The sequence below is a fragment of the Mercurialis annua genome, linkage group LG3 (assembly GCF_937616625.2).
Source record: "Mercurialis annua linkage group LG3, ddMerAnnu1.2, whole genome shotgun sequence".
Taxonomy (NCBI): domain Eukaryota; kingdom Viridiplantae; phylum Streptophyta; class Magnoliopsida; order Malpighiales; family Euphorbiaceae; genus Mercurialis; species Mercurialis annua.
Genome location: NC_065572.1, coordinates 68,023,847 through 68,046,233, shown reverse-complemented (window position 1 = coordinate 68,046,233; position 22,387 = coordinate 68,023,847). Strand labels below are relative to the sequence as shown.

General features: G+C 32.6%; 2 protein-coding genes and 1 non-coding gene across 6 annotated transcripts; 2 read left to right on the top strand and 1 right to left on the bottom strand.

Annotated features, from left to right (window-relative positions):
* The first annotated feature begins 313 nt into the window (after positions 1–313).
* Positions 314–385, top strand: TRNAP-UGG (transfer RNA proline (anticodon UGG)). The gene has a single exon. It is a non-coding gene; the product is annotated as a tRNA-Pro (tRNA).
* A 4,046-nt stretch (positions 386–4,431) lies between these two features.
* On the top strand, positions 4,432–8,796 carry LOC126671908 (serine/threonine-protein kinase ATM). The gene is given in 2 exon segments (XM_050365734.2): positions 4,432–4,726; positions 4,882–8,796. A coding segment is annotated over 1 exon segment (3,642 nt). The 5' UTR covers positions 4,432–4,726; positions 4,882–4,970; the 3' UTR covers positions 8,613–8,796.
* Positions 8,797–9,239: 443 nt separating this feature from the next.
* On the bottom strand, positions 9,240–12,319 carry LOC126671906 (uncharacterized). Of its 4 annotated transcripts, XR_008790348.1 has the most exons (4): positions 12,199–12,319; positions 11,008–11,729; positions 9,667–10,139; positions 9,240–9,564 (listed from the first exon to the last, which is right to left on the bottom strand). XR_008790348.1 is itself a non-coding variant. In XM_050365731.2 (3 exons), the coding sequence occupies exon 2, from the start codon at positions 11,596–11,598 to the stop codon at positions 11,017–11,019; it is 582 nt and encodes a 193-aa protein (XP_050221688.1). In that variant the 5' UTR covers positions 11,599–11,729; positions 12,199–12,319; the 3' UTR covers positions 9,240–10,139; positions 11,008–11,016. The 4 variants fall into 4 exon arrangements, 3 of the variants coding, with proteins under 3 accessions (XP_050221688.1, XP_050221686.1, XP_050221687.1); XM_050365731.2 differs by having other exon boundaries at positions 9,240–10,139; XM_050365729.2 differs by lacking the exons at positions 9,240–9,564; positions 9,667–10,139 and having other exon boundaries at positions 10,802–11,729.
* Positions 12,320–22,387: the final 10,068 nt, after the last annotated feature.

The following is a 22,387-nucleotide window of genomic DNA, read 5'->3' as shown; positions in this document are numbered from 1 at the left end:
TCAGAAAGTAGGCTTTAAAGTTTTTTATACTATGCCTGCTAGCATTTCTAGCTTTGTTGCGGATGATAATGCGGGAGTTTCGCTACCCCGCATTTGTAAATCTCTTTAGTTGTCCTCTGACTTTGGCCATTCTCCTTTGTATGAAAAAAAAAAAGGATAAACAGGCATGTGCTATATTTTGCCTTTAGACATAAACTTCATCTTTAGTTGAGCAAATGGCATAGGAAACACAGATGTTAATCCTTAATTTGGGCTCTTCTAGATACGAAATTTTAGCAATATGTAAGGTGTAACGGAAGATTTTAAAAAATGAGGGCATTTGGTCTAGTGGTATGATTCTCGCTTTGGGTGCGAGAGGTCCGGAGTTCGATTCTCCGAATGCCCCCTTCCTTTTTTCTGTTTTGACTGCATGAATAAAAGAAGAGACGATCCGGCCACCTGTTCTTTTAGGTGGAAAAAGTCAGTCCAAGTCCAACAATTGGAACATTTTCTGACATCAGAGGCAGTATGGTATGGGAGTGAGTTTATCTTGTCTGCTGCATACTTAGACTCATCTCCATTCATCATTCACAAAAAAAAAAAGTTCTCCATTCATTCGATGCCTTTCATTATTTATGCCTTATTCTTGCTTATAACTTTCAATTGTTTCTCCAATAGCAGGGCCAAATACATATTTGGATCCTGCACTATAACTTTTTTTTAAAATGGATCCCTACATTAAAAAAATATAAAATTCTTCCTTACACTTTCTGATAGTTTAAAATTAAATTAAATTAAATTGAGTGATTGATCTATTTAAAAGATTGGAATAACATAATATAATTTAAAGATAAAATTTTAACAGTGCCAATAATATGCTAGACCTTTCATCTCCAATACAATCTATTTCAAACATATTTTAATTGTATAACCTCCTTGATTCATGCAAATTTTGAATTTAAAATTTTAACAAACACAAAACTTGTTTAATAAAACTAAAACTATGATGTTTGTTGTATGAAAAGGGTTACGGTTGTTTGTGAGGTTTATTTCTTGATATTATTCATTTCATTATAAAACTAAATTAATTGTTAATATATATATATGTTTATGGATTTTTTTTATATAGTAATTTATCATGATATTTTAATAAACGGATTATATTGTTGTGCCCGTGTTAATTTGTTCAATAAAATATAATATTTGAATTCAATATTTTAATACGATTATTTAAATTTGTCTGATTCAGATTAGAAAAATATATCTAAATTTAAATGAATATACAAATTGATTGTCATCATACTGATAAGAATTGTTAGTTCTATTTATATAATTGGGCAATATCATTCTTCATTTTAAGAACAAACTGGAAGCTTATAATGTCTCCTCTTTGTAATTTTTTGTCCCATCACCTCGCGTACTTCAAAGAAGAGCTCAATCCAACCAACAAGAAAAATAGGAGATAAATTACAAAATGATTTTCTCCTTTTGTGTTATAAAACCAAAAAACTACAAAGACATTTATTTAAACGGCCAAAAACATTTATTGAGTTGGGTAGTACTACCTACTAAAATTGCTGATTAAATTCTGAAAAACGAAATATTTCCAATAAAACCCATAAAATAATAGTATAATTGGGATCTTGCTTTTTTTATGATTTTATAGAGATGTTAATTAATCGATAAAATTAATATTTTAAATATATTTAAAGCTTAATGAAGTTAAATTTTAAATAGATGAATTTAAAGTGATCATAAGTTAATTTATCACTCCCCTCTCTCTCAAATAGAAAACCCTAGCCGTAAAGCGTCCCTCCTTTTGTTTTTTATTTCGGCTGCCGTCAATGGTTTATTTTTGCCATTAGCGGTAGCCATTTCTTTTTTATTGCTTTAGAATAAAATAAATGACCGACTCCTTTTCATCTTTTTCATTTTGGTTGGTAAATTTATCGACGAGACGCATCAATTTCAATATATATACAAATAAAAAATCAGAGATAAATCAATACCTTTCAAGATTGAAGATGAAATAGTTATAGGTTATATTAGTTTTTTTTTATAACTATTTTACAGCGATTGTCTTTCTTTTTTGAAAGTTTTGTTGTTCTTTCTATATGAAAGATTTGTTGTTTTTTTATGAAGAGTTTGCGAGTCTTCTGTTAGACAGAAAATGATTGGATCTTATTGTGTTAGAGCATCTCCAATAGCCTCTTTAAAATCAACAAACTCTCCAATTTAAAAAATTTTGTCAATAAATTAAAGTCCAATGGACTCTTTAGAATTCATTATTTTTCATTTGAAATGTATTATTTTAAATTTTTGAATTTAAAAACTGAATAAATAAATTAATATTATCAATATATTTTATCTTTTAATATTTTTATAAAAATAAAAATAAAATAAAGAGTTAATATTAGAGAGTTTATTGGAGTAAAACTAAATATATTACTCTTTATATTAAAGATGCTCTTTATTTCAATAAATATGCTCTTTAAAATAAAGAGCACCATTGGAGATGCTCTTAGATTAGTTATATAATTTTGATTTTATTTTGTAAGGCGATCTGCGAATCAAGGTTTATATCTTGTTCTATGTCAGATTATTAGAATCGGTTATACCCTTTCTGAATTCTTACACCTGTAACTGCTCTTTATTATTAATGAAAAATTGTTCGATTGTCAAAAAAAAAAAAAATTTATCAGGATAAAATAATGCATGTTAAGAGATCCATTATTTTGAAGAAATTGTGGATACCATCCTTCACCATAATATTAACAATGAGACTGTACAATGTATTTGGAACCGGTTACTGTTACGTATAAAAAATACTTATTATATTTAGTTCCCATTTTTTTTGGTGCAATTCGAAAACATGTAATAAAAACAAGGGTTAATCCCAAAAAAATATTAAACGTTTGCGGATTTTATCAGCTATGACCAAATCTTTCAAAATTATCAAGTTAATCCCATTTTGAGACATTTGGAATTTTTTCTGGCCATTCGCAAAAAAAATCGAAAAAATTGTAATTCGTGAGTAGGCTAAACTAGCCGATTTTGATTGATTTCGCTAGATTTTTTTTCAAATATTCCATATCAATCAAAATCGGTTAGTTTAACCCATTCACAAATGATAAATTTTTTCGATTTTTTTCAAATGGCTAAAAAAGGTTTCAAATATCCCAAAATGGGCTAAACTAGCCAATTTTGAAAGATTTGGTTATAACTAACAAAACCGCAAACGTTTGGTATTTTATTGAAATTAATCCTAAAAACAAACGAGCTTCAATTAAATTTTAATTTTAAGAAAAATATACTAAATTGTTTTAGTTATATTTGATTTTTTTTAAATGATTAATTAATAACTTAAATCTCAAATGGTATAAACACGCAGAACCATTTAACTAAGGTCGTGAGTTTAATTTTTTCTACATATATTTTTCCTCCATAAAAATAAAAATAAATAAATAATTTATAATATTAGTAAGACCATATATTTATATAAATATTTGTAAAATATATTATTTTACATCTTTATTAAAATTGATGTTTTTTCAACTAGTTTAAATTAGAATTGTAAATAATGTTTTTTAAAAAAACTATAAATTAAAAAGATTCTAATGTATCTTTCATTATATTAACTCAATAAATTTTTTATTTAATATTGAATATTTTTATTTTTACAAGCGCATCTTTCTTTTTAATTATATATAAAAAGGACATATCTTGTTTAAATAGTTCATATTATGTTTTTAGTGGTATTTTATATAGTATTTTTGAAAAAATATAATAATAACTATAATTTTGAACACAATTTACAAGACCTTTATTAATGGAGAAATGCATAAAAAAATATTAATTGTTGTCTATGTAAAAGATATTTCTGCCTTTTTAAACATGACTAGAGGATGGGGTGTAAACGAATTGGATTATTCATGAATTATTCGAGACCAACTCAAAAAATCTGAAATCGGTTTGAAAAATTCGAGTCTAGCTGGAGCTCAAGCTACTCGAACTTCATCTCAAGCCGAACTCATATATCAATACCGAGGCTTTTGAGGCTCACGAGTCTAATCGGGTCTAAACAAGCCTGTTAGAAAATAATAATAATTTTATAGTACCTCTAAATTAGATAGGTATCATATAAATTGGTTAAATTGAATATTATATAATTAGAAAAATTTAAAAATACACAAATTTGCTTATTTTTTAATAATAATTTTTTATTTTAATAAAAATCAAGTCGAATTCGAGTTCGAACTTGAGCAGCTCGAATATTGTTCGAGCTCGAACTCGAGTTTGAGCTCAAGAATTTAAACTCATTCAATCTCGAGCTCGAGCATGTAAAATACACGCGCATATAAACCCAAACTTGACCTAGTCCGGATTTGGTTCGGCTCGTTTATACCTTTTATTTTTTTGTGGAAAGAGGATGAGTAATTAATAGTGTGAGATTTAGTCGCAGGTTCACCATCCGCGACTCACTGACTGAGTGAGTGTTGACCAAAAATAGAATCTAACCAACAAAAACGAACCATATCAAATCAAAGTCCTCGCCCATTACCAAAGACAATGCCTTATGTGTAGCATTGTTGTGCGTTCTAAATCCACCAAAACACATTACATAAGCAGCCGCACTCACTCACACACTGTCTTCAACATAAACATAAACACAACACAACACAACTCTTTTTCAGATCATACCCAGCTGAGCCACAATGTAAATCCCATTTCTTGTTTCTAGCACCAGGTACTTCTCTTTTCAATCTCTTGCCAGTTTTTTTTTGTTTCTTTCTTGTGTTTTTGCTTCAGTCTTTTTATTTTATGTTTTTTTAGTTTTGGTAGGTACCATTTTAGATTAGATCAAGTTTCTTTATTTAAAATTGTTTATTTTACTATTTTCAGTGTATAATCAGCTCTAGGAGTTGGAAAGTTCAGACCTTTAATCACTAAAAGGGGAAAAAGTTCAGACCTTTTATGCACATTTTCGGATCATGGAAATCTATAAAACCCCAGAAACCCTAGAGGTTAAGTACCCTGATGGTATAATCCTGGAAACTCAAAACCCAGATGGCAAGCATCTAGAAGAAGAAGAAATGAATTTGTTTGGTTTAGGTGAGAGTTTTGCTGTGGAAGAAATGAATTTGGAGGTTCCTGTAGAGGAAAATGGAGAACAGGTTGTTACAAATGGTGAGAATCATGAGGCTGCGTGTGTGGAATCCTTGAACGGATTTGATGATGTTGAAGGAGAGAATTTGGGTGCCAGTTTCGATGAATTGGTTGGTGTTGACGCGAGTGAAGTTGGAATCGAGAAGGGTCCTTTGGTGAATGATATAATGAATAAGACAGTTGAGAACAAAAATGATGCCCCAGCTGTGGGGTTTGATGAGAATGTAGTTAATTTGGGTGGTGGTGAGAGTGAGGAAGTTGAAAAAAGTGTGGAAGATGAGGCTTTAAAGGAGTGTGAATCATTGGGAAATAATGGCAGTGTGTGTGGTAGGAAGTTAGAGATCTGTGGAGGCAATATATCACTCTATGTTGATTTTTCGGGTTCTCTAAGCGGGAGTCGCAGCAATATGGACGGTTCTAGGTTGTTGGTAGGTGAAGAGAATCTTAGAGAAATTGGTGATGAGGAAGCGAAAGAGTCTATTCAAAAGTTTTGTGTGGGCGACATTGTGTGGGTTAAAACCAATAATCAGTCTTGGTGGCCAGGAAAGATTTATGATCCACTAGATGCAAGAAAATATGCAGTGGAGGTCGACAAGAAGAACTGTCTGCTTATCGGGTATTTTGGCTTCAGCCACATTACTTGGTATTTTCCATCCCAAATAAAACCTTTCCTTGAAAACTTTGAACAGATGGTTGAGAAAAACAAGGGCAAAAGCTTCCTGGGCGCAGTAGAGAAGGCAGCAAATGAGTTTGGTAAGTATCTGAAATCCGAGATGACTTGCTCCTGTATTCTCAATAAGTATCAGCAATCATCTGGTGACATTGTAATTCAAGGAGATGTTTCTTCACCGAGGTGCAAATTTGGTGATTTTGGTGAATTATCATTTGCTTAGTTTGAACCGTTGAAGTTTCTAGCACAAATTAAAGACCTTGCGCAGGGTGTTTCCAAGCCTAGCATCCTTGAGTTAACTGTAGCAAAGAATCGTCGGTCGGCGTTTTATAATTCCACAGGACATGGCCTAGTGTCTCTGAAACAACTTTCAGAATCAACTGATGACCAAGATGCTGCTGGGGGTGTTTTAATGGTGAAAAGCAACGTTGGTGCTCAAGATAGAGGTCAAAGTTCAGAAGCTGCCAATGGGGAATTGCAAAGCACTAAATTGCAAAAGAAAAATGAAGACCTGCGCAATACGGCAAAGAATTGTGAAGGTGATATTCCTGGAAGAAATGTTATCGTAAATGACCTGGCATCAAATTCTCGGAAGAGAAAGAAAAAGAAGCATTCTGAAGTCGAAGGCTATGATGTCAGTCTTTCAGAATCTTCTCATAAGGAGGAAACCGGCATTTTGGGATCTCCAACGACAGTGGAGAAGCTGTCAGAGTTGAGGGGAAGGAAGAAGAGCAAGTATCTGTCATATCCCTATGTGAACTTGGAGCACAAAAACTTGCCAATTGAAACAGATGACTGTGAGTCTCAAAAAGTTTCTTCAGAGGCAGAACATTTTCGATTAGTTTCTAAATCTGGTGGTACGAGGTTTCAGAAGAAATGGCTAAAAAAGTTCATACACAATAACGATATGTCTAGTCGGCCGGAGATGATAAATGCACCCGTGGCCAATTTCCTTTCGGAACTGCGTTTCACAGCTACAGATTGCATGTATTCAACTGAAAGTAAAAAATTTGATTTGATGGAGTGGTTCTTTGCAAGGTTTAGAATATCGAAATATCATGACGAAAGTATTTATGAGATGCAGTGCAAGAACATGGTTGGTAGAACTGATGAGCCACTTCTGGGAGAGGATACGCCGGAGATAAACCAGACTTTAGCAGATATTGAGGATGAGCAGAAGAAGAAGAAAAACAACAAGAAACAGAAAAATGGAAACTCAACTGGGTCAAAAAACAAATGTCTTCACAGTGTATCAGATGCGAGTATAAATATTGCTGCAGCTGGTACAGTTGTAAAAGTTTCCTGTGAAATGGGCCCTTCTACACCTAATGGAAGACCTGGACCAAAGAAGAAAAAGAAGCAAGTAACAACTCCTACAGGTTTACCAGACTTGAATAGAAATGGAAGTATGACTAGTTTGTCGGCTGAAATTTCTCAGTTTATGGGCCGTACTGGACCTGAGCCGAATGAGATGGAGAAGAAAGCAATCTCTTCTGGTGTAAATTCAAGAGCTGCAGAACCTGGCAATATGGCGGTAGATTTACAGGCAGCAGGTCGAATTTCGATAAATATGATACCCAAAGAAATTACAGGGGAGGATGATACTGCTAGTATACCAACTTCAAATGGAAATAGTACAATTCCGGGCCTCTTTTCAAAAGAATATTCATCTTTTGGACCTGTCAATGCTGAAACCAAGCCCAGGCCGCGAAAAAGAAAAAGAAAGGACAAATCAGCTTCTGTGCAGGCTCCAGTTGCTGCTGGTGAGCCTGGTTTAGATGGTACTCCCACTGAAGCTAGCATGCCGGCCAAATCAGCTTCTGCGCAGGCGACATTTGCTGCTGGTGAACCTGGTTTAGACGGTACTCCGACTGAAACTGGCATGCCGGCCAAATCAGCTTCTGAACAGGCTACAGTTGCTGCTGGTGAACCTGGTTTAGATGGTACTCCGACTGAAATGAAAACAGCTTCTGAGCAGGCTACAGTTGCTGCTGGTGAACCTGGTTTAGATGGTACTCCTCCTGAAACTAAAGCAGCTTCTGAGCAGGCCACAGTTGCTGCTGGGGAACCTGGTTTAGATGGTACTCAGACTGAACCTGGCATGCCGGCCAAATCAGTAAAAAGGAAACCAAGAAAAAAAGAAACTAGGCCACGACGACCGAGAAAGAAACCATTTCCGCAAATACCAGATATAAACATGAATTATGAAAATATGGAGGCAAATGGAGAAGCTCAAGGGACTGCTCTGATGTTGACATTTGCTTCAGGAGTTTCTTTGCCTTCAAAAGAAGTTCTCCTTGCAACATTTTGCAGATTTGGACCCTTAAAGGTATCAGAAATACAGTTGTTCAAAAATTCTGGTACTGCTCAAGTTGTTTTCTTGAGGAGTAGTGATGCTGCAGAAGCAGCGAGAAGTCTAGAGAATTGCAGTCCGTTCGGGGCAACTCTTGTTAATTACCGACTTCGTCTTCTTTCAGCTGCCGCAACCACTCAGTTTACAGAAGGGGTCAAAGCGCCTACGAAGCCTTACAGCTCAATGCCAAACCCGCCTGAGGCGCCTGCAAAGTCTTACAGCTCAATGCCTAACCCGACTGAGGCGCCTGTGAAGTCTTACAGCTCGATGCCAAATCCCGCTGAGGCGCCTCCCATTGACTTCATAAGGCACAATCTAGAGATGATGACATCGATGCTTGAGAAGGCTGGAAATAATCTATCTCCAGAAATGAGAGCCAAACTGGAAAGTGAGATCAAAGGGCTCCTCAAAAAAGTGAGTTCCATGCCTAGTTCCTCCTCGTAATAAGAAGTCGCCGCCGAAGTTGCAGAATAATGTGCTAGGTTGTTTTGTTGTTTTGTTAGATGTTGCTTCTGTAGTCTGCTCTATCTCTTTGTATGTCAACTTTAAGACCAAGAACTTTTGCAGTTAATTGCATTGAGAGGGCATTTGCAATGGCTATAACAAGGGAGCTTCATGTTTATCAGTATACTTAGTTCTTTATCATTTCAACCAGTTTTTGTTCGGTTTTGTGCTTGTTTGCACTTGCACGAGGCTGTGCATACTTGTACTGGTCTTTAGGCTTAAGACTAACTCTAAACCATAAGCATAATAGGGGGGAAACTGGGTTAAAATATAAAAGTATATCTTGGATTAATTTCTTTTGTTGGATCAATTTTTTTTAATCTCAGACGTTTAATTAAATGGTATTGCACTCATATCAAGTTATCACATGTTTCAGTAAATACATATAATAAGTACATATTGAACTACTGGCACCCAAATATTAAATCAATTTCATTTAATCCTAGTCGTTTGATTAATTGATAGTGCAGTTCTATCACTTTATCTCATATCCCAACTAGTACATTTAAGTATATTTTTGATTATTCACACTCAATAGTTGGATCAATTTCTTTCAAAGTTAAATGGTTGATTAAAACTGTACTACAATTTTATTGCTTTATCATATATCAATAAATACATATAAATACCAGAAAAAATACATATAAGTATATATTGGATTAAATGGTATTGAACTTCTATCACTTTATCTCATGTCTTAATAAATACCGACACGTACATCTTGGATTATTCATTCTTGGTCGTTGGACCAATTTCTTTTAATCTCAGCTATCAAACAAGGAGCAATTCTCATTACTTGAAAGAAGAGGATACATCCTCAATAATGAAGGGCCAAATTTGATTTGGAACAGCCTCCGGAATCACATTATCCCAAAGTAAGCCTTGTCCCAATCTGCAAGTGCATCTGCTACTTTGTTACCATCCTTATTAACAAAAATAAAATTTAGAGAGACAAAATCCTAGGCAATCTGAATGATATCATCACATAGGATACCAATGTGAGATAAGTTTGGCGCATCTTTGTTAAGCAGATCAATGGCGGATTTGGAGTCGCTTTAAACAATTACGTGACAGAAGCCACAGTCCCTTGCGAGCTGGATTCCCTGCAAAATCCCCTTAGCTTCGGCCATCTGAACATCTATACTTGGGTCTGTTCTCATACCCTCTGAGACCATGACTTGCCCCAACCAATTTCTAATAAAAATACCAACACCAAATGAACATGAGTCCTTGCCCCCAGCTGCATCTGTGTTAATTTTGTAAAAGTTTTCAGGTGAAGACTTCCATTTCACCACATTTTCATTGCGCAGGCCACTCAAATGAGTCTTGCCAAGACCGAAGCTCCCAAGAAGAATCATACACCGTTGCAGGACTTGGTTAATATTTTCATATTTGTTCTCAAAAACTATAGCATTTCTCGACTTCCAGATTTACCAAAGAATTTAAGACATATGTTAAAATCAGTACCTGTCAGAGTAGCACACATTGTTTCTTGGATTAGCAACAGCCATATCATTCCTTTTGAGGCCAAGGGGAGAAGATAGCCAAAAACCATGAAACCACTCGCAATCCTTAAAAGCATGGAGAGTTTCGCAATCGACATAAAACATTACACTTGATTCCTCTGGATGGGATGACTTGATAATAAGAAATGACTTTGATAACAAGAAATGACATAACGCGCCACCCGCCAGAGAAAATGGGTAATCTCAGCCGAATTATTAAATATTATTACAGTCTAATCACTTTATCGCATGACTCAATAAACACGTAAATATATCTTAAAGTATTCACACCCAACCATTGGACCAATTTCTTAAAATCTAGGCTTCTGATTATATATTATTGCAATCTTCTCACTTTATCAGATATCTCAAATAAGTTAGATAAAATAATCTTTGCAAACCGTTAAATCTGTTTCATTAAAATCTGAACTGTTGAATGAATCAACATCTAAATTATAAAATCTGAATTATGACATTAACCGCTCATCAGATTAAGTCATATTTATTAGATGAAGATGATGCTAAAATCATGAATACATTACACAACGACATGAAGAAAGTAGATGATGCCTCCATATATGTGATAATAACAAAACTATTGCACATTATGAACATCTACGACTATGAACCTAACAGTGCTAAAATCTGTCATTTCAGGAAAAAATTTGCAAGAGAGTGAAGCAACAATTACAAGCTTTAAAGTTATAAACCTAACAATGCCATTAAAATCCAAAATTTTACCGATCTAAGTTTATAACTAATTATTCAAGCATATTTGGACGACAACTGTAAACTATAAATCAGCCAAATAAACAAAAACAATAACAAACCTCAGGACATTACTCCATAACTGCAACTCCCCCGGCAGCTTTGATCTTCTCTATTATACTATTTGCTTCCTCTTTGGTAACCCCCTGTTTAAGCACCGCAGGTACCTTCTCGACCAAGTCTTTAGCCTCCTTCAACCCCAAATTAGTAAAAGCTCTAACCTCTTTAATGACCTTGATTTTAGCAGCAGCATCAAATTTCTCCAACTTCACATCAAATGCTGTTTTCTCCTTCTTCTCCTCAACCTTTGCAGCTCCAGCAGCTGGGCTTCCTTGGCCACTCAAGTCCATACCTTCTGTTGAAATTGTCTGCAGTTTTGGAAGGTTTAACTTGTTATGGAGAGTAGGGCCAATCTGGCGTCGCTCCTCGAGAGGTAAGGCAGCAATGCTTTCAGCTAATTGAACAATTCTATCGGAGGCTGGAGGTCTAGGACCATATGGATCATAAAATGCAGGATATTTGTACTTTTTGGGGTTGGCCTTGGGATCTCTAGGAACAAAATCATGCTGGAAAAAACGAGCCTGTAGCGGACCAGTTACTTGTCTGAGAGCGTAACGGGTACGAATAGGCCTAAGAAGGGTAACAAACTTCATGGTTTCATGTACCAGCAAAACAACTACTCAGGAGATAAATTAGAATGAAGAACACATTATCAGCTTCAATCAAGCGCAACGAAAGGAACACCCTTTTGCTCAGTTTGGCAACAACTTAGACCTGCACAAATCTGTTGCGTTGTAATTAAAAAATTAAATGATAAGTAAAAAGTCTTAGGAAGTGCAAAGCTAACTATGAAAATCACTAGAACTTTACTGAATGATATAAACATAAGATATTCATTGGCAAAATATCATAATACCAATTTCGAAAATCAAAAACAAAATAATGAAATATCTCTCCAAATGCCAAAAACACACAACCAGAAATTACTAATCTACAGCCGAAAGAATGCAGAACGCACACGAAATTACTAATCTACAGCCAACAAAATTGCCCATCGTTTTTTCCTTCAAAATAATCACTTTTTTTTTTAATTCGTAATCCTAGTTTTTGACACAAGAAAAGGAATTTTATATACGTCTAGCATAAATTCGAATCAGAATCGAAAATCAATATAATAAGCAAGCATAATTAAAACAAATTAAAAAATAATCGATTACAAAGAAGACAATTGAAACGAAAACAAACACACATACCTGCTATTATTTTACTGTAACGAATCCTTTTGAACCGGAGATCTCACCGGAAGTTGCTGATTCAGAGATAACACAGCAAAAACCCTCATTCAAATTGCATAATCATAAACCCTAAAATGGGAATGACTAAATGGCCCAATAGGCTTTTACGGCCCATGTAACTTTTATCTATTAAACAGTCAAACGGTTAAATTTACATTTACCCACTAAAAAGTAAAAAGTAAAATGATGAACTTAATTATTTATAACTAGTAAAATTCCCTTACTTCGCTTCGGACAATTATTAATTTAAATGTAAAATCATGACTAAAATTTTTAAAAATAAATATAACCTAACTAATTGATGAATAATACTTATAATCGGTAAATGAAAATTATTCAACGACATATATATTTAATACAATTTAAATTATTTACAAAAAAATACAATTATTTTTATCATATACCCCACCCTCCCATAATTCACTGAAATCTAAAATTTATCAATACTTAATAGTAATTTTTTTTGGCTTAATACATAGTTTGACCCCTGAACTTGTACCCTTTTACCCATCTAACCTCTAAACTTAATGTCTCACCTATCGAACCTCTGAACTTGTAAAATAATCCGATTTAACCCCTAAATTTGATAAATACGTAAATATTGAACCCCTCTGTGCCACCTGTCACTTGAAACATTCTAGAAAAAATTGTGTACGGAGAGGTTCAATGTTTACGTTTTTATCAAGTTCAGGGGTGAAATCGGATTATTTGACAAGTTCAGAGGTTCGATAGAGGAGAGGTTAAGTTTAGGGGTTAGATGGGTAAAAAGGTACAAGTTCAGGGGTCAAACTATGTATTCAGCCTAATTTTTTTCCCCTTCAATCAGACCTATTAATCATATGCAAAAAGATAAATGTAGTACAACCATATTGATTTGTTTGTTTATATAATATTGTAGCCTTAGATATACTTTTTTAAATAACTACAATTTTGTTCTTTTTTAAATTGGGATTGGGAGCGTGCGAGGAATTGAACCCAGAGATAGATTCAACATTCAAGGTAGAGTTAAGGATAGCCCGAGCCCTATCTCAATTTTCTAAAAAAATTGCATTTAAATTTTTTTAAAAAAAATTATATAAAAATGCCGTTCCTTGGATTTTAAAACATTATATTTTTTCAGTGTATGTATTTTGTAGTATTATATTTTATATCTTTTTAATTAAATTATGACTTATTTTAAATAATAGTTTGACTTCGTCATTGACCCACAACTTTAAAAATATATTGTTTAACGTTTATATTATATATTTTATAACACATTGTAATAACGATAAATTAAATTATGCACTATTTGATAAAAAAAATAACCTGATAAATTATTTTAACCATATACGAATATATGTGTGGTTGTTTTAAGTAAGAATAACATTTTATTATATCTTTTTGATGAAATATTGTGTCTATGTTAATTCAAAAATTACATTACCTAAGTATTATGACAAATAAATTAATATAAAAATGTAATCATTAATCATTTTAACCTTAATAGAGAAAGTAAATATGATATTCTGATAAAAAAAAATAACATTGCAGCAAAAGTCTAAATTTAAACCGTTTAATTAGTGAAGTGATGGTAGCCATTTAATGAACCATTCATCACATCCATTCATTATTATACCAAGGGATGCTCTCTACCGTTCAAATAAATTTCATTGAGGCTTTGTTGTATTTTTTTTTGAAAGAAAGGTCTTTATAATAAATTTAAAAGCTAATAGGAAGATAAAACTAATATACTTTTGGGCTTTATGTAAATAAATGAGAAGACTTGTCCTCTTATATCAGAAAGAACAGAAAATTACCTAAATAGTCTAAAAGTGGCACAAATGGTATCATGAGATTGCCTAAAATAATTGATGAAGGATATAATAGTAAGTGAACCCAAAACACTATTCAATGTACATTGTTTTTGGGTTCACTTTTATACTATATATATAGATTTACTTCAGTATTTGATAATTTAAATTAGAAAATAATAGTATAATTATAAGATTAGGTAGATGATATTAATAATTTTAATTTTTATATTTATCAAAAAATCCATTCAATTTAGCCCTTAATTTGTTTATTGCTTGCCAAAAAAAAATTGTTTATTGCTTAGATCTAATACCATATCCCAAATATTCTCCACAATAAAAGAATCATTAATATATTAAATTATTGTATCTAATTTATGACAATCTATCATAAATACATAAAATGTTCATACAAGAAAAATCTCGTAAATTTTAATCAAAAATTAATTGTAACTTTGGTTTCTTTTTCTATACCTTTAATTTTTAGAATATCTGAACATTAAACCTAAGAAAATTTGGCTTAATATATAATTTGACTCCTGAACTTGTACCCTTTTACCCATCTAACCCCCAAATTTAACGTCTCACCTATCGAACCCCTGAACTTGTTAAATAACCCGATTTGACCCCCGAACTTGATAAATACGTAAACATTGAACCCCTCCATACACAATTTCTTCTAGAATGTTTCAAGTGACAGGTGGACACGAAGGGTTCAATATTTACATATTTATCAAGTTCAGGGGTCAAATCGGATTATTTAACAAGTTTAGAGGTTCGATAGGTGAGACGTTAAGTTTAGAAGTTAGATGGGTAAAAAGGTACAAGTTCAAGGGTCAAACTATGTATTAAGCCAAGAAAATTTCGTAGTGTTATTTTAGTAGATTGGTGTGAAATCTCCACCCATGTGAAACCAAACTTTTGCCTTAATCCATTTGGACCACATCAAATTGAATGTCGCATTTTTTTCTCAATTTCTTGCAATAGTATACTCCACTATTAGTTTGAAATTATTTTCTCTAAACGATGACATATATATATATATATATATATATATATATATATAAGGACAAGGCAAATTTAAATGAGAATAAAACAATTTGAATAGATAGAAAAATGTACACCACAAGGAGACAAGCAATAGCGCACGATCAACCAAACTCTTGTGTTTCATATATACAACAGTAGGACCCAAAACATTGATTTTTTTGTGTATAATCATTCGATCATTGTGCATTTATTGTATATAATTGAATTAATCAATCAAACCAAATTAAATAATTTAATTTGATTCAGTTTTCGATTAATCTAACTCAGTTAAAGCTATAGAATTTAACAAATTTGGTTAATTTAGTTCGGTTTTAATCCACATTTGTTAAATTAATTGAACTAATTGAAACATATTTATACTATTTTATAGAACTATGATATCAATGTATCTCCTAAATTTTGTATGTATTTGACAATTAACACATATTAAGAATTAATATGTATTTTCCTAACTAAATAAATTATATCAATTATGATCGAATTAATGCTTGCCCTATAAGAGATTAAAATATGTGTGATGAAGATCATGTCCACCGGCCATAAAGATTGGTGTAATAGAATTTTTTGGTGTTAGAATGAGAATCTGAGGGATTTGATTTGGGTACGTATTATTATATGTAAGCTTAATTCTCTGCAGCCGCAGTCATGTTGGAGGTTTGTCGCGCATGCTATTTGAACCCACGGACTTCCAATTTGGAGGATAGCTAAATAGTCAGTTTTAAGATTGGGATTATCTGAATCTCACCTTCTCACAGACATAATCATTCATGAATTACATTTTTCAACTTCTGCTCTGCTCTTTTCCCTTATATTAGGAAAATAAATCACTGTTACAATGACCAAAAACATATTGTCAAACCTCATACAGTCCTAAATTTGAATATGTCCTTCACCCGCTGCAGCTGTGGAACAACTACTCTAAAAGTTAGGATAAGCTCCGGTCCAGTAACGGTCGAGAATAGATGTGTAAACGGGCCGAGCCGATTCGAGCTCGAGCTTGCGCGAGTGTGTTTTACAGGCTCGAACTCGAACTCAAACGGGCTTAAATTCTTAAGCTCGAGTTCGAACTCGAACAATATTCAACTATTCGAGCTCGACTAAAAATAACAATAATATTCCAGAAATAATTATATTTGATGTATTTCATTATTATTTTTCATAATATATTATGCAATTTATCCAATTTAAATGATACACACCTAAACTTAAAGATATAAAAATTTGATGTAATAATAATAAAGTCATTATTATCTTTTTATAACAAGCTCGTTAAGGTCTATTTATCCTTGCGAATCTCACAAGTCTCAGTAGTTAATACTCGAGCTCGGCTAGAGATGATGTTCGAGTAGCTCGAGCTCGAGCTCTTTTTGAGTCGATTACGAATAACTCACTAGTAGGTCTATTAGTTTACACACCTAGTTGAGACTTCAAAAAAAATGGAGGTAAGTTTTTTATTAATAAAAATAATTTTGTTGTAAATTTAGGGTTAGATTGAGTCCGGGCTGTCAAAAAATAAAAAATTAATTTCAGATTGAAAACAAATCTTAATTTCTATAATCCCTTGTAATAAGAAAAATATACACACACAAAATATAATTAGCATTTTTACCATGTTTATGTCACTATATTTGTTAAGTTATTTCAACAAAAGTATTTTAAAAATTGAATAATCTGTCAAATCTTTCTATAAAAATTTGATGATGTAATTGCAAAATGCAAAAGAGATTATCTAAATAATTAAATATTTTGTAAGCTAAGATACTTATTATGTTTAAATAAAATAAACATATGGTTGGTGAATATGATACACTAATTGATATCGGGATTCGCCTATTAAAAAAAACGATCATAGCACAACAAGATCTACAAGGTCTCTCATTTCCACGTAATCTTTCACATGCAGAGAGCAGAAATTCCGACAATTAGCACAACTTGATCCATAGTTTATTCACCAACTCAACAAAACAAATCAAATTCATACCCATGCAGACATGCTATAGCTATAAGCCTATATCAACCGTCGGATCAATCATAATAATAAATTAGAGAAAAGAATTAATGGTCCTAAAAGAAGAAAAGAAAATCAAAGTTGTGTTACTGTCAATTCAAAGAATAAAAGTAGGGTTGCTGACTTGGCGTTTATTTGCTTGCATCATTACTATACATGTGCCCTAAAAACTTTTGTGGAGGGGATAATAGGAACTTATTGTCGTGGGCCCCATTGGGCTGCTATTGTAGGCCCAAAAGACCCAGTTTGACTGCACTGACTACGAGGTCTATAGTTGTTTGACCATTTTCATCATGACCAAAATTAAAGGACCACCTAGCTATCGAATTCATGATCTTATATAGCATATATTTGATCGATTTCAAACCTTTGATTCTTAGTTTAAAGGCCATGGTTTGAAGTTTGAACATTTGAAATTTGAACCAGACTGAATTATCATATAGAATATTATAAAAGAAGTACATATATAGTGCATCAATATGTACTAATGTGAAGGTCGAAATTTATATTATTATACCTTTTTTACTTGTATATTTTCGTGTTAGTATTGATTGATCAGATTTTAAAGTGATGTTTTAAAAATCCGCCATTGCTCGTTTACCGACAAATTTTGCTGCGACACTTATCCTGAAGTTAAAAATATAATTCATTTTTTTGAAAAATAATAATACTTCTCTAAGATGTTATATCATATAACATCATTGCAATTGTAAATTGTAAAAGAGCCTAAAATAGTAGCCAATTAATCGTTTTTTTTTAATATCAGATCTTTTCGATTGTTTTCAATCTTTTCTTTTGGGTCTAATGGTGTTAAAAAACCCAAACCTTTTCAACTTTTTAAGAATTTATCCAAATTTTTTAAAAGTTGTTGACCGATTCGCTGAAAATGTATCAAAGTTTTTAAAATTGATTTAAGTGTGCTTATATAGCAATTGAATTAATAATCTAAAAAAGAACGAGAAGAAGAAAAATTGCCAATTAAGATGACACATGGTTCAGATAAACTAATTCTAAAAAATATTAAATTGATTTTAGACAATTGAATAAATTTCCAACGATTTGATTCAACTGAAATAGATTTACGACTTTTAATTTGTTTTGATATATTTATATATGTTTTTAGCTTTTTGGCATCAATAGTCTTTCTTCAGAGTTTTATTATAAATGGGAAAAAAAACTGGAAAGATCTGTTTTTTTTAAGAATCAAATAATTAGCTCTAATTAAAATATATTTATCAAAATTAAATTAAAATATATTGAAGTTTTTGAAAGTTTAGAATATAAATAAAAAAAATAAAAAAATTGTATTTTTTAGCTACTTGTTAGAATATAAGTGTTTTTTTTTTGAAAAACAATAATACTTATCTAAGATGTTATATCATATAGCATCATTGCAATAGTACTGTAAAAGCACCTAAAATGGTGCTACATCTGCTTTCTTTTGCTATCTTTGGCTGTATTGGCTTTTGCTCTTTATGTGCATCATAATATATTTTACAACACCAAGAAAAAAAGAAATATAACAGAGATTTTTCAGTTTTGAAAAATTAACTTTTGAATATTGAAAATGGATTGAATAAACTTTATGCTTTTAATTCTTACTGAAAGAGAGGAGAAATTTATAAAAGAAAATAAAGTATACTGATCAAAAATAAGATTTCATTTATTGGGAATATGTATAATTTTTTTCATCCAAGAATATCTTGTAATTCAAGCTATATATCATATCTTTATCATTATTTCATGATCCACAAAAAAGATTTAAAGATTTTGATATGTCTCACTTTAAGAAAAATGAAATACATCTAGCTAGTTTTACTCCATACTCCAAGATTTCTAGCACATATTATATGTAGCAGCTTTTCATATTATATGATCCGATTGAGGGTGAACTCAAAGATGAGTAAAAAAATGTAAAGAGTTGCATAAAATGCAAAAATGAGATTAAAGTTTTGATATTTTCTATAACAGCTAGATCAATTTATTTTTAAATGAAACTATGTATACATTTAATCTTCCACAGAAAATCTGAAAAATTATCCATTTCAGAAAATTGACGCCATTTTGGAGCCGCTTTATCCAATTAAATATTCCGACGAATTCTTAATTCATAGGAAAAGACATAATTTTGTATTTTTTTTGCTATTTTAAGCATTTTAGCTTGTTCCATGGCTTTAAACTTTAAAGCTATATAGACAAAAAATAAAGTGAAAAAAAGAAAATGTACAGGAATAATTTGACAGAGATAGATGGTGATATATATTCCTAGAAGAGTACATGCCAAAATTAAACATCAAAACTGCAAAAATGTTCTGCAAGTGAGTAAAATTCTACTGCCCTTAAATTAAGGGGTTTCGTATGAGTGAAGTAAAATATCTTCTAGGTTTGCGGTAGGCCCTTAACACTGGAAAAAAATGCATTCATTTTGTCATTCTCAGGGGAAATAAATTTGCATCTACTGGAAATTATTTGGACATAATTCCTTAAATAGGTCCACTAGATTTGTAAATATGTGTATGCACACCATATATAGGTTGACAAAATAGACTATATTCCTCTTGCTTATTTAGTTTCAAAAGCAATCTAGCTATAGTTGCATTCACATAATTACTATTGCTTCAACACAAACACCAACAGGAAATGTGAAAAATTAATGTACCATATTCTTAATGTACTTTATATTACATAAAAAATTGCAAATTTAATTTGACAATAAGTTTTACACAAAAATAATTGGCCAGAGCTAAGTTAAACCCCATCAACAAAATTAGGGTAATCAAAGTAGAATGATGAGAGGTGAAAACCTAGTTTTGCATGCATGATGAGAGAATAATGGTTTAAATAAGGTAATGATTGAAGTGATGATAGATTGATTCTGTACCTAAAAAGAAAGAAATAATGATTACTAATGCATAGGAATTTGGTTGCTTTAATGGTGTAGAAATAGTGTCCTTGCAAGTATGGAAGTGTTTTTGTAGCGTGAAACGTGGGCGCAACACAGCTCACTTTATTCACCTCACTCTACTGTTTGCTGCTATGGGCCATGTCCCGTTTTGGAGTGTATTCCTCACGCTTTCTTTCAGCTATATACAAGTGTTTTATTAAAAACCAGATCGGACCGACCGGTTTGACTGCAAATTGGAGACTAAACTCGATGTCGATTAATTCAAATTTTATGATTTTATGTTCTGCCCAAGTTTGTTAAGGTATAACTATTGTCAAAGTCTCGCACAACAACTTGAGTTATTGTGGTTATTTGACGACATAGTTTGACCCATATTCGTTCGTTTAAATGTTAAACAAGTCGAAATCAAATTCATTCATTTAATTACGTGTGAAACGAGCCCATACATTTTTAAATGCCTAATGAGATAAGCTCGAACTTGGATCTTTTAACACTTAAATGAACGAATATGAATCAAACTTATTTAACAGCTTCAGACACCAACCAAACTAGTTTATGTTAGCTAAAACAGCGAATTAACAAAGAAACAGTAGCTCGAGGCGTGAGAATTTTTCACTGGCCTAAAAGTATATTTCGCCGTTAAGCTTATACCCCAGGATACATCGAGTTCTTCAACTTATATGAAGTTGGAACAGAAGTAGCAGTGAACAAAATATTTGATACGATTTTCGTATCCCACTAATCCAGCCATGATCTGATTTGTATTTTAAATTTGTAATTAGCAAGTAAAATGAATGTAGACATAAAAGAGGTTAAGTTAAATAAAACCGAAAATGTTAGTGGAGGTTCTTTAATCAAAACGTGGTTAATTAAATGAAAACGTTTTAATTAAACTCAGATAATAAAACTCAGTCAAAGTTTGTTCCGGATTTTTAGGCTTCAACCAAAATAATTTTACATATGCTAAAATAGGCCCTTCTCATATAAGGCTTTTATTATTATTAAATAAATAATAAAACTGGGTTGCAAAAAGTTTAGTCAAGCCCACTTGACTTTCATCCCGAACCCCAACCCACAAGCCTACTCCGAAGAGGGGGGGGGGGGGGGCGCGAGCCCATTGCTTCCCCTTCAACACAATTATTAGCCTATAATGCCTTAACCATTATAAACACAAAAGAAAGGCTCTACACTTCCCATGTGGGATTTGTGTAGTTTTGAAATAACACAAAAAGCCAAAATAAGAATAAGACAAGTTAAAACAATTTTTACAACAATCCCCCACTTATTTCAAAACATAAAAATACTAGCTGGATTAGTTTCTCTAATAAATATAAATGCCTCAGTTTCGGTGTCTTTTGGACTATGAACCAAAACCTGAATAGAAGAGGTATAACTCACGGTAAGCTTGGTGAAGTTTTAAACTTCTATGAACCAAGAATTCCATTTGTAAGCTATAATTCTCAACCATCACATCATACTTTCCACAAACTGCTACTCAACGCGGTTTTGCGCTATTTAGGCCGTGCGCGTGCCTGGATATTCATGAGTGCTCTAACGACTTAGCCACGAGTCATATAGGAGCGGCCCCACTCCACACTCATATAGGTGATTTCATCAAGTTTATATAGCAACTAAATATAAACTATCCTTAAGGACTATGAAATCATTAAGAGTTACAAACTCAACCTCACAATAGTTGCTTCTAGTACAACACACACCATAGGAATGAACTAAATCAAAATTTAGTACTAGCAGGACTAACACATGACTTGTTATTACCCGTATGAACCAAATTCATGGGATCTCCAATCACAGAGGTCGGGTTACCATCACGGTTAATACTCAAATTGGCACAAGTCCCATTCCCCTCGATGTTTCAAGGATCATTTTCCTTCCCAAAGGTTTAGTCAGAGGATCGGCCAAATTCAGCTCTGACTTCACATAGTCAATGGACATAATTCCATCCTTTTGCAATTGCTTTACCACATCATGTCTTAGACGTAAATGTCTATTCTTTCCATTGTAAGCTTTATTCTTAGCAATGGCTATTGCCGCTTGGCAATCACAATGCATAGACACTGAAGGAGTTGGTTTTATTCCCAGAGGAATACTGACTAAGAAGTTTTTCAACCACTCAGCCTCATTGCCAGCTAATTCCAGAGCTATAAACTCGGACTCCATAGTAGATTTGGCAATTAACGTTTGCATAGATGATCTCCAAGCAATCGCACCTCCTCCAAGTGTAAACACATAACCACTAGTGGATTTTGTCTCATCTGAATCAGAGATCCAGTTAGCATCACTGTACCCTTCTAGTACAGCGGGAAATCCACTGTATAGGATACCATAATTCATGGTTCCTCTCAAATATTTCATTAGTCTGACAATGCC

Excerpts from the sequence above, each read along its gene's own strand:
- LOC126671906 (XM_050365731.2), bottom strand. The coding sequence starts at position 11,598 with ATGAAGTTTGTTACCCTTCTTAGGCCTATTCGTACCCGTTACGCTCTC.